Consider the following 12927-nt stretch of genomic DNA (forward strand, 5'->3'; position numbering starts at 1 on the left):
CTAATCACCTCCCCCTTCTCCTTCTCCTCACCTGCCAATCACCCCCGGCTTTCCTCCTCCTTCCCTCAAGTGTATTTGCCTCTATCACCATACCAGGAATCCACAACTGAGTAAAAATCTAACTCCTCATGTCCCCTTTGAACCTACCCTCCCTCACCTTCAATGCATGCCCTCTGGTATTAGACATTTCAACCCTGGGAAACAGATACTGTTTGTCCACTCTATCTGTGCCTCTCATAATCTTATAAACCTGTATCAGATCTCCCCTCAGCCTCTGGTGCTCCAGAGAAAACAACCGAAGTTTGTCCAACCTCTCATAACACATGCCCTCCAAACCGGGCAGCATCCTTGTAAACGTCTTCTGCACCCTCTCCAAAGCCTCAACGTCCCTCCTGTAGCAGGGCAACCAGGGCTGTATACACAGAACTCCAGATGTGGCCTAACTAGAGTTTTATAAAGTTGCTGACGGTATCTATTCAATAATCGAGGTGGATAATCTTCATGTTCATTGCTGTAGAATTTATGCTTCAAAGTTTCAAAATTGACTTGGCAATATTCAAATGCACATAAACTCTTCAAATTTATTTATTTATTGTGATACAGTGCAGAAAAGGCCTTTCAAGACTCACCGCCCCACAATCCCCTGGTTTAACCGGACCTAATCACGGGACAATTCACAATGACCAATTAACCTACCAACCAGCAAGTCTTTGGACTTTGGGAGGAAGTGAGAACACCCGCAGGAAACCCACACGGTCGCAAGGGGAACACACAAGCTCCTTACAGTCCATGGTGGGAATTGGAGCACAATAAAATAGCCATGAAACCATTTCCAGAAATTTTATTTGTTTTTAAACTTTCAACATGGATTCAAATTCAGTTAAGTACACCTTACACCAATATTAACATTTCAATAAGTCAGAGTCTTTTAAAAAAGGATCAAAATATTAAATCACCACAGCAAAACAAGTTACAGTGTTGGGGCTATGTATTGATTAACTCTACGAGTTTTGGAGTCAGCACTGCCTCCCACCAGTCAACTGGAGATTTCAATGGACCAGAGGGTCTGGACTATATACGTACATTTTTTTGCGGTTGTATTTTGTATATATACTTGTTTATCTTGTATATGCGAGGTCTGGGTTTCAAGCCGCGGTGTCACCAGTGGGGGGGGGGGGGGGGCGTGGTCAGGATTGGTGTGGCTGGGTGTCCAAGCTGAATTCAGAGTCCCAACCACGTGTTCGTTTTGGACTTTTATTGCGTGATTGTGATACCAATTGTGCTGGCTATCGCATGTGTGCTTTATGCTGTGGATGATCGTTGGTACTGTGTTTTGGACTTTGACCCCAGAGTAACGCTGTCTCATTTGGCTGTATTCCTGTATGGTAGTATAACAATTAAACTTGAATTGTATTGAATTTTATGTATAGAATTTTTCCCCCGAAGAATGTTCAGTACAAATTTAAAAACAATTATTTAAAACACTTTGCACCAAAAATGCAAATCCATAAAAGTAAACGTGAGCATTCATTCTAGTGTGACGTATGTTGCATCCGTCGTAACTCCACAGTTATTCTCCTTCATGGACATCAACACGTAGCCACTGTTACCCCAGTACGTTGACCAGGAATTTTTAATCAGCCAATACGCCTCACCATCAAGTTTTCCATATCCAACAGCAAGCACGGCATGGTCCAGGTCATCCAGCTGGTTTTCTAAAGGTGAGCATTATATGTAAGTCAAGGCCGGATGATTAAAATGCACGCTTCCTACATATAGACACTATAATTAAATATCCCTCAAGGTTGTTATGGTAATGGGGATAGGCTCCCACTATCCATTAAATGCTCCCAATGGTGTGTGCCTCAAATAGCCTCTGACAACCAAGTCCAGCTCCTGGCCTTCATGTGTGGCTTAGCTACTAAGCTCGGCGGAACAGGAGAAGGGGCAAGGGTGGGTTACTTGCTTCTTGAAACCAGTCGCTTCGGGCAGACGGGCTCGTCAGCTGTGGTTGGCAGCTCATGTGGAGAAGGGAAACTCTGATCCCAAACCTCCGCTGCCTTGCAGCTGTACCCACTCACGGGGAAGGCTTCGGGAGTCAACCCCGAGGGTAAAATCCAGAGCTGGAGTCCCCAAGGCAGTGCCTCGTTGAGTTGAACACTGAGACAACTCCTGCAATGCTACAGGTGCCAAACTGCATCAGTCTCTGCCGTCCCTTTGAGTTCGTCACATGCATGGAAAGGAGGAGCTTCCTACGTGGCAACAGCTCGCTTTCTATATTGTACTGCCGAGGCTTGGGTACCATCAGGGAGGAGGTACAGAAGCCTGAAGGCACACACTCAGCGATTCAGAAACAGCTTCTTCCCCTCTGCCATCTGGCTCCTAAATGGACATTGAACCCGTGAACACTACCTCACTTTTCTAATATATACAGTATTTGTTTTTTGCATGATTTTTAATCTATTCAATATACACATACTGTAATTACCTATTTATTATATGTTTTCCTTTTTCTAAAATAATTTTTTTATTGAATTTTCAAAGTTGGTTACATGGAATAATAATATCTACCCTCCCCCCCCCCGATACATACCCCTACCTAAAAGAAAAGAAAGAAAAAGAGAAAAAGAAAGAAAGACTGCCTGGATATTGGAAGGTCTCCACATGCTCCATGAGATTCAAAATAAATTTAATATATTTATTTGTTTCTTTCCCCAAAGGACCAACATCTTTATCATCGGAGCACCTATATATACAATCCTATCTTTTGTAAATAAGGGCATCAAATATTCAAAAATGTTTCATATTTATTTCTTAAGTTATAAGTAGTTTTTTCAAGTGGAATACAGCTAAAAATTTCATTATTTCAACGATCCATACTTAAATACGAATCCGATTTCCAAGTAACTGCAATAGCCTTCGTGGCTACTGCCAATGCAATTTTTATAAATTCTTTCTGGTATTTATTCAATTTAAGTTTCGGCTTTATCCCTTCAATGTCACCTAATAAAAATAATATAGGGTTATGTGGAAGTTGAGTTCCAATAAAACTCTTAAATTTAACCAAAAAGGTTGAATTTTGGAACAGGACCAAGTAGAATGTAAAAAAGTACCAATTTCTTGATTGCACCAAAAACATTGATCAGATAAGTTTGAATTTAATCTATTTATTTTTTGCAGTGTAATATATAGTTGGTGTAAAAAATTATATGGTACTAATCTGAGTCGAACATTTATTGTATTTGTCATACTGTCAAGACATAGTCTGGACCAATTTGTTACATCAATATTAATATTCAAATCAGTTTCCCATTTTTGTCTTGACTTGTGGATTCCTTGTTTAAGTGTCTGTTTTTGAATCAGATTATATATATATAATTTTTTTGTTACGGGGAGCTGGAAGAAATACTGACCAATCGCTATGGGATTCATGTGTGCAATCGTGGCAACAGTCATGACCCGCAAAATGGAGGGGGGTAATGTTGTGGTTATTTTCACTCACAACATTAGTAGGGGGGTATTTTGTTACTTTTCTTTTTATACTTTATCTATCTTTTATTTCTTTCTTTTTGCCTGGATGATTGGGGGTGGGAGGAACACAGCAACATGGTGAAGTTTAAAGAGATTCCTCAAGGAACTTGTTTTCCTTCTATATTATGTATTGCATTGAACTGCTGCTGTTAAGTTAACAAATTTCACGTCACATGCTGGTGATAATAAACCTGATTCTGATTCTAGATAGCTAGCCACCGTCAACCTTAACCAACAAAATCCTTCGATTCAAATAATCATTTGACTTGGTAGTGCTTTTATTGTGGCAGTTTAGTTTAATGGGGTTGAGATTTATGTTAAAAGTAGACTGCAGTTTATGTTTTTGGCTGAAGCTTTTTCACCCCTTCGTGCCACCATCTCCCCACCCAGCTCACCAAGAGAAAATTGATTTGTAACAAGACTGATTGGTTGCAAAATACACTTCTGTTCTCTAACACTGATTAATAATTCCAACATCTTAATTTATACACCAGTCATTTTATGGATTTACATTGAACAAAACATTTCCATAAGACCATAAGATATAGGAGCATAATTAGGCCATTTGGCCCATCAAGTCTGCTTTGCCATTTCATCATGGCTGATCCAATTTTCCTCTCAGCCCCAATCTCTTGCCTTCACCCCATATCTCTTCATGCCCTGACCAATCAAGAATCAACCTCTGCCTAAATGTACCAATGACTTGGCCTCCACAGCTGCCTGTGGCAATGAATTCCACAGGTCCACCACTCTTCTCTAGCTAAAGAAATTCCTCCTCAACTCCATTCTAAAAGGATTCCCCTCTATTCTGCGGCTACGTCCTCTGGTCCAATTCTGCTCCTATATCTCACAGTGTTATGATCTTATCGTTGTAGAATGACTTGTAAGTACTGAAGATGTCAGAATTCTATCCTGCGTGTGCTGTGTCCCATGGGATTATGGAATGAACCAAACATTAGACGTGGTCTCATTGAGTCACTTTATGAACTACCACCATTCAAGGGCAGCTCCAGAGCAGAGGAACTGCTGCCATTTTGTATCAGCATTACACAAGTCACAGGCGTTATTTCTAGTGCAACCCCACCCATATGAATGAGGTCTCTGATCTTTACTGAGGACTTTTCCCACGCCTTATCACTTCTTGTTTTAAATTTATAGCAATTTCACACCTTAATGAATTTTAAATTATATTTTTTCCACTATTTCAGTGAAACGGTTTCTAAATTTGATTGCCTGCAAACTATCACAGTCAAACTAGGCCGGTTTGAGGTGCGAAGAAACGCATGCAAAATGCTGGAGGAACTCAGCAGGCTAGGCAGCACCTATGGAAGAGAGTAAACCGTCGACATTTCAGGGCCGAGACCCTTCTTCAGGACTGGAAAGGAAGGAGAGAAGTCAGAGTAAGAGGGTGGGGGAGACGAGGAAGAAGTGTGAGGTGGTAGGTGATAGGTGAAACCGGGAGAAGGGGAGAGGGGTGAAGTAAAGAACTGGGAAGTTGATTGGTGAAAGAGATAAAGGGCTGGAGAAGGGGAAATCTTATTGGAGAGGGCAGAAGACCATGGAAGAAAGGGGAGGGGGAGGAGCACCAGAGGGAGGTGATGGGCAGGTAAGGAGAGAAGGTGAGAGAGGGAAATGGGAACGGGGATTAGTGAAGGAGTTTTAATTGGGATCATGATTCTCCTGCCAAGGTCTAGCTGCAGCTCATAGACTGCTCCAGTATACAGCAGAAGTGAGGTTATGGTCACCTGGTATAGGAACACCAATGCCTTTGAATAGAAAATTCTACAAAAGGTGGTGGATTCAGCCCAGTACATCATGGGTAAAGCCCTCCCAATCACTGAGCACATCTACATGAAACACTGTTGTAGGAAAGCAGCATCCATCGTCAGAGATCCTCACCACCCAGGCCATGCTCTCTTCTCACTGCTGTCATCAGGTAGAAGGTACAGGAGCCTCAGGATTCAAACCACCAGGTTCAAGAACAGTTACAGCCCCTCAATCATCAGGCTCTTGAATACAAAGGGGATAACTACACTCACTTGCCCCGTCATTGAAATATTCTCACAACCGATGATCTCACTTTAAGGACTCTCTCCTTGTTATCTCATGTTCTCGTTATTTATTGCTATTTATTTATATTTGCATTTGCACAGTTTGTTGTCTTCTGCACTCTGGTTGATCTTTTACTGATCCTGTTATAGTTACTATTCTATAGATTTGCTGAGTATGCCCACAGGAAAATGAATCTCAGGGCTGTATGTGGTGACAAGTAAGTACTTTCCTCCAAGAGGACCACAAGTCTGTCGTGGTTTGGAGGTTTGTGTGCCTCAATGACCCGGAGAGCTACGTAGGCTGGAGTCAGGGCTTTCGGCTTTGGCTATTGGTAGGGTCACCCATGCCGAACAGGTCAAAGGGTAGAAGCCAGATTAAGGGTGGTCCACCAGCCCTCCAGGTTTGGGGGTTCAGCTCAGGGCTAACAACCCTGACTGGTTAAACAACACTGTTACAAAACCAGCAAAGAAGAGTGTGACGGTATTCCTGAGTCTCCAGCTGGGACTTGCATGACTGGTAGTAGTGAAAACCGAGAGGGTGTTACTGACACGATGAAGGAAGCCCTGGAGGACCTTCATTGCTGCCCTAAACGCCAGTGGCATAATGGGAAGCTTTTTAAAAAATATGTACTTTGATAAAAAATTTACTTTGAACTGAAAACTGCACAGCAGCGAAAGGTAACTGTGGGTGCAAGGCACACTCAAGGAACTAAGAAAATGGTTTTCCTTCACCTCGATCAAATGAAAGTTGAATACTTACTACATTGTGGTTCATAATAAACCCCGTTGCTGTAAAATAGAAAGGACTTGTGAGATGCGTCAATTCCAACGGCCACTGGACCATTTTTAAAGAGGGCCAACTTTAAAGCTTTAATGCTTCCGGAAGTAACATTCGTATAGCTCTTCATCTTTGCCATCATTGTGGACTGGTTATAGTGACAGAATCCATTCTGGGATTGAATGAAAACAGCAAGATATAAGAAATACCAAAGCAAAAACGTTAGATTGCATCACAACAGTACAGAGGTTAGCCCAACGCTTTACAGTACCAGCGACCTAAGTTTAATTCCTGCCACTGAATGTTTCAATGTACAAGTGATAAATAAAAGAATCTCAATCTGATGTGATCAATGCCAGAACTACTTTTAGGAGCCGAATGTCATCTTCCTGTTCTGATGCCTCATTATTGTTCAATACAAGTCTTCTCATTCCCTTTGTTCTTTCTCTTTTCAGTTTTAAATGAAGCTATCACAGAATACCAAACACTGAAGTAAGTTTCTGTTCACTAGTTTATGTGATACATTTGAACTACAAGGTTATTGACCTGAGAGTAACCGAGTTGACTGTCTCCAACACCCCTTAACAATGCAGAGGCTCCCAACCCGAGAGAGAAAAAAAATCAGGTCTCAGCCAATACACCCCTTGTATAGTTCTAATGTGTTCCATTTGGCAATAGAAGTACAAAGGATATTTGATAGAATATAGCTTGTTGGAAAAGTCCTAGAATCATGGACTCATACTTCAAAGTCAGGGCGGCAGAGTAAGCACAACGCTTTACAGTACCAGCGACAGGGGTTCAATTCCCACCACTGCCTGTAAGGAGTTTGTATGTTCTCCCCACAACCATGTGGGTTTCCTCCGGGTGCTCTGGTTTCCTCCCATAGTCCAAAGACGTACCAGTTGGTAGGTTAATTGGTCATTGTGAATTGTCCTGTGATTAATCTAGCATTAAATTGGTGGATAGCTGGACAGCGATATATCTCTGAATAACTAATAAAAATGAACTTAAAAATGTTTAATGCAGTCAAAATGATTCATAAACAGTGGGTATTGCCACTAATTTTTCTCTTATAATATAAATTGATATTCCTCGAGATGCATCATTTGCTAGTTTGAAAACATAAGGCTGATGAGCAGGCTGCCTTCAGGAGGGTGAATCCACGGAAAGCATCTAAAGACCTGGCTGACCAACTGGCTGGTGTGTTCATGGAAATCAAGAACAGTTACTACCCCACAACCATCAGGCTCTTGAACAAAAGGGGGTAACTACACTCACGCCCCATCATTGAACTGTCCTACAACCAATGATCTCATTTCAAGGACTCTTTATCTGATTACCTATTGCTATTTACTTATACTTGCATTTGCAGTGTGTTGTTTTCTGCACTCTGGTTGATAGAGTCATAGAAAAATACAGCACAGATACAGGCCCTTCGGCCCACCTAGTTCATGCCAAAACCATTTAAACAGCCTACTCTTACCAGTCTGCACCGAGACCATAGCCCTCCATACCCCTACTATCCATGTACCTGTCCAAAATTTTCTTAAACATTGGAATCAAGCTCGCATGTACCATTTGCACTGGCAGCTCGCCCCACACTCTCACCACCCTCTGAGTGAAGGTTTTCCCTCATGTTCCATTTCACCTTTCACCCTTAACCCATGACCTCTAGTTGTAGTCCCACCCAACCTCAGTGGAAAAAGCCAGCTTGCATTTACCCTTTTGCTATCCCTCATAATTTCGTGTACCTCTATCAAATCGCCTCTTAATCTTCTACATTTTAAGGAATAAAGTCCTAACCTATTCAATCTTTCCTTATAACTCAGGTCCTCTAGACCCAGCAACATCCTTGTAATTTTTCTCTGTATTCTTTCAACCCTATTGACATCTGTCCTGTAGGTAGGTGACCAAAACTACACACAGTGCTCCAAATTAGGCCTCACAAACATCTTATGCAACTTCAGCATAACATCCCATCTCCTGTATTCAATACATTGATTTATGAACTCCAAAGTGCCAAATCCTTCATTGATCCTGTTATAGTTACCAGTGTATACATTTATTGATAGGGGAATTAAGGGTTATGGAGAAAAAGGCAGGTAGGTGGAGATGAGTCCATGGCCAGATCAGCCATGATCTTATTGAATGGCAGAGCAGGCTCAATGGACCAGATAGCCGACGCCTGCTCCCATGTTCTTATACCCACAGGAAAATGAATCACATGGTTATATATGGTGATACACATGAACTTTGTTAATAAATTTAATTTGAAATTTCTTAAAATTTTAATAGATTATAGGCATGAAACATTAACAGTTTCTCTCTCCACAGATGTGATTTTACTGAATGTGCATTTCTGGTCTTTTTTTTAATTTTCAATTTACCAGAACTTGCAGCCTCCCCCTCCACCCTTTTAATTAATATGTACCCTGATGGATATTCCACTAGTTTTTCTTTTGTGGTCTGATGAATGTGCTTGCATAATGCACATCTTCAGGTTTGCAGGGGATGGGGCAAGGGGGAGTAACTGGATTGTTACAACATTGTACTTGTAGTGTTCCGCCCTTCAGACAATTTATTTTTTTCTCTATGTGATTAAGCACATTCAACTTTTATTTTGAAATTAGCAATTTCAGATCTGTATCAGGTCACTTCCTGTGCAGTCGGGAAGTAGAAAGTAGGAAAGCACTTTGTCTGGCTGAAGGCCAAGAGGTTTATGTTAGGAGAGAAAGCAGTTTCTATCTGAAGCCATCCCATTGTTTCCCCAGCAGAAGCACTGCTTGTAAGTTGATGTTATATTGTTGAGAAATTAATCCAAAGGTATCAATAAGACTTTGCTGAGTTTATTAGACACTAACCCAGACACCGAGTTACAACACAGAGTGTCATAGGAAGTCATTCCTGCCTGTGGCCATCAAACTTTACAACTCCTCCCTTGGAGGGTCAGACACCCTGAGCCAATAGGCTGGTCCTGGACTTATTTCCTGGCACAATTTACATATTACTATTTAACTATTTATGGTTTTATTAATATTTAATTATTTATGGTGCAACTGTAACGAAAAACCAATTTCCCCCGGGATCAATAAAATATGACTATGACTATGACTATACCAATGGTTTACACATTCTTTTACCCATAGTATTTGCCTGTCAGAACCCTATAGTATTTACCTGAAGGAAACTTAACTAAGGTCTAACTTTCCTGTGTATATTTACTTGTGTGAATGGAATAACTCGGTAAGTGCATTGTATTTGTTGTTTTTCCATTTCACTCCTTATTCACACTGTTACGCCATTGAGTCTGAAATAAACCCAAGGTGCTAGGACACTACGTCCAGACTCTCATGTCATTTCTGAATGGTGTTTGTCTGACTGTCCAGTCGCTGTTACAACACCTCAGCGAGGGCAGTACACATGGAGATGACTTACTTCCAGAAGTCAAAGCAATCAAAGTTCTGAAGCAAAGAATTGGGGAATGACTTGCATTCTATTAATCAGTGAAACTGTCTGGTCTCTGCAACGTCAAAGCGCTGGTAGAGGGGGAAAAAAAAACTGACCACACCATTTGATAGTGAAGAAGAAATCAGAGACTCATTATCGATGAAAAGGAAAGGTCAATTTGATAAATGAGAAGCAATGAGTGATGGAGGGGGAAAATCACTGAGGAGTGTGGTGGAACAAAGGGATCTGTTAATACAGATCCATCATTCCTTGAAAGTGGTGTCAGAAATAAAGCTTTTGGCTCATTGCCTTCATAAATCAATGTATTGAGTACAGGATTTGGGATGTTGTGCTAAGTTGTATAAGACAGTAGCCAGACCAAATTTGGAGTATTGTGAGCAGTTCTGGTCACCTACCTAGAGGAAAGACATCAATAAGATTGAAAGAGCACAGAGAAAATTTACGAGGATGTTATGAGGACCTGAGTTATTAGGGAAAGATTGATGAGGTTAAAACTTTATTCCCTGGAGCATTGAAGATTGAGAGGAGATTTGATAGAGGTACACAAAATAATGAGGGGTATCAATAGAGTAAACGCAAGCAGGCTTTTTCCACTGATCTTGGGTGGGACTAGAAGTAGAGGTCATAGGTTGAGAGTAAAAGGTGAAATATTTAAGGAGAGCCTGAGGGGGACCTTCTTCACTGAGAGGGTGGAACGAGCTGCCAGTGGAAGTGGTGGAGGCACGTTTCACCTGCAGTATCTAAGAGAAGTTTGCATAAGAACATGGATGGAAGGGGTGTGGACGGCTATGGTTCTGGTGAGTCAGAATAAGTGCAGCAGGGACTAGATGGGCTGAAGGGCCTGTTTCCTTGCTGTAGTGCTCTATGATCTCATAGGATCTCCTGGTGAATCTGCTCCGTGACCTGTCTAGCCATACTAGAGTGTAGCAATCAATACCCTGTATTAACTCTGATTATGAAGGCTGATGTGCCATAAGTTCTCTTTGCAACCCTATCTACCTGTGAGCGCACCTTCAAGGAATTATGGATCGACATTCCCAGATCCCTCTGTTCCACTGCACTCCTCAGTGCCCTACCACTCACCATGTAAGTCCTACCCAGGCTTGTCCTCCCAAAATGCAATGCCTCACACTTGTTTGCAGTGAACTGAGGTATCAGAACTCGAGGGCATAGGTTTAAAGTAAGAGTGAAAAGATTTAATAAGCAGAGGGGCAACTTTTTTTTGGCCTTTTCTCCTTGGAGCGACAGAGGATGAGAGGTGATCTGATAGAGGTGTATAAGATGATGAGAGGCATTGATCATGTGGATAGCCAGAGGCTTTTTCCCATGGCTGAAATGGCTAACAGGAGGGGGGGGCGTAGTATTATGGTGCTTGGAAGCAGGTACAGAGGGGATGTCAGGGGTAAGTTTTCACACACAGAGTGGTGGGTGCGTGGAATGCACTGCCAGCGGTGGTGGTGGAAGTGGACACAATAGGGTCTTTTAAGAGACTCATAGATAGGTACATGGAGCTTTAAAAATCGAGGGCTATGCAACAGGGAAATTCTAGGCAGTTTCAAGAGTAGGTTACATGGCCAACACAACATTGTGGGCTGAAGGGCCTGTAATGTGTTGTAGATGTCTATGTTTCTATGATACACAAAGGGTGGTATTAATGTGGAATTATGTGGAAGCGGTTGAGACAGGTATAATTACAACTTTTAAAAGGTCGTTGGACAGTAAGGTGAATTGGAAAAGCACACAGTACTCCAGCTGTAGGGCAAGTTATTTTTTTGAACCTGACTGCTCTAATACTCAGCCCAAGCTAATGAAGACAAGTTTCCTGCGTACCACCCTAATCACTTTTCTGCAGACACTGCCACCTTCAGGGTTCTCTGGACAAGTTCACCAAAATCTCTCTGTTCCCCCGTTCTCCCTGGAGTCCACCACTCTCTGCATCAGCCTCCGCCAAGTGCAACATCTTACAGTTATTAGGAACAAAATGCTATCCGCTGTTTCTCCATCACCTTGCCAATGGATCAATGTTGTCTACTGGATAACAGCTACTTTGCTCACTGTTCACCACAGGGTTAATTATGTCACCTGGAGTGTCATTAACAGTATGCCCTACTTTCACATCCACATTACAGGGGAAACACTAATACAAAATCAAAGAAAGCAATTGCTGCTTGCCTATCCCTGGTATACTAGTGCAACATGCCCCCAGCTCCAGAAGTCGAAGCCTTTATTTGGTCCTTTTTTAGCAATTAGCAAGCATATAATTAAGCATTATTGAGCAAATAAGCTCTTCTCAGGCTTCCAGAAGGGTACAGAGATCGGTTCTAACTGACGTTTTGATGCTAGACTCCGCCATCTTCATCAGGGGACGCTTGATGAAGATGGCAGTTTGTCATTGAAACCGGTGGGGATGAGGTGGGTGGGGAACCTGGCTGGAATCCTGAGAAGAGTTTACTCGTCATATACACTGGCAAAGCACTAGATTCTTTATCATTATTGAGCGCTATCTCAGCGGTCAGCAAAAGATATGACCCCAAGCTACAAACTGCCATGTGACTAGTTATCGTAAAAAATCTGCAGCGTAGAATACAAAGCAGATAGAGAACAGATACATGTCTCCTAGACACATCATTAAATGTACATAATCAACTGGAGTCTCAGTACCTGCCCCTGTGGTACACCATTAGTTAGAGGCTTCCATACGAATACAACTCTTGTCCATCACGCATGACCTCCTAGCACCAAGCCGGTTTGAGAGTTAACATGTCAAATTGTCCTGGGCCCCATGTGGGACCTTGTCAAACAGAACTCCATGTCATCTGCACTATATTCATCCTCACATTTAATGACCTCAAAAAATTTAATATAGTCAGACAGGACCCAGGCTTGGTAAACCTACACTGACCATCTTTAATTCCTTTCTCTGCAACAGCAGATTAATCTTGTCCCTCCAATAATTTGGATGCTAGAGGCCTGTAAACACCGAGCTCAACCTTGCTTTCCTTCTTAAATCTAGGCACCACACTTGCTGGCCTCCACTAATCTGAGGACAGAAGATTAGAAAATTTTTGCCACAGCTCCAGCAACCCCTCTCAGTATAAA

At 41.9% G+C, this 12927-nt stretch overlaps 1 protein-coding gene across 2 annotated transcripts in view; it reads right to left on the bottom strand.

Moving 5' to 3' along the window:
• Positions 1-628: 628 nt before the first annotated feature.
• Positions 629-12927, bottom strand: part of LOC140189865 (digestive cysteine proteinase 2-like) — a 37570-nt gene continuing 25271 nt past the window's right edge. For both annotated transcript variants that reach the window (XM_072246189.1, XM_072246190.1), the window contains exons 10-11: positions 6343-6532; positions 629-1715 (exon numbers count right to left, since the gene is read on the bottom strand). In XM_072246189.1, coding sequence (XP_072102290.1) covers positions 1528-1715; positions 6343-6532 — 378 coding nt within the window. In that variant the 3' untranslated portion in view covers positions 629-1527. The remainder of the gene's footprint in view (positions 1716-6342; positions 6533-12927) is intronic.

The sequence above is a fragment of the Mobula birostris genome, chromosome 29 (genome assembly GCF_030028105.1).
Source record: "Mobula birostris isolate sMobBir1 chromosome 29, sMobBir1.hap1, whole genome shotgun sequence".
In the NCBI taxonomy this organism is placed as follows: domain Eukaryota; kingdom Metazoa; phylum Chordata; class Chondrichthyes; order Myliobatiformes; family Myliobatidae; genus Mobula; species Mobula birostris.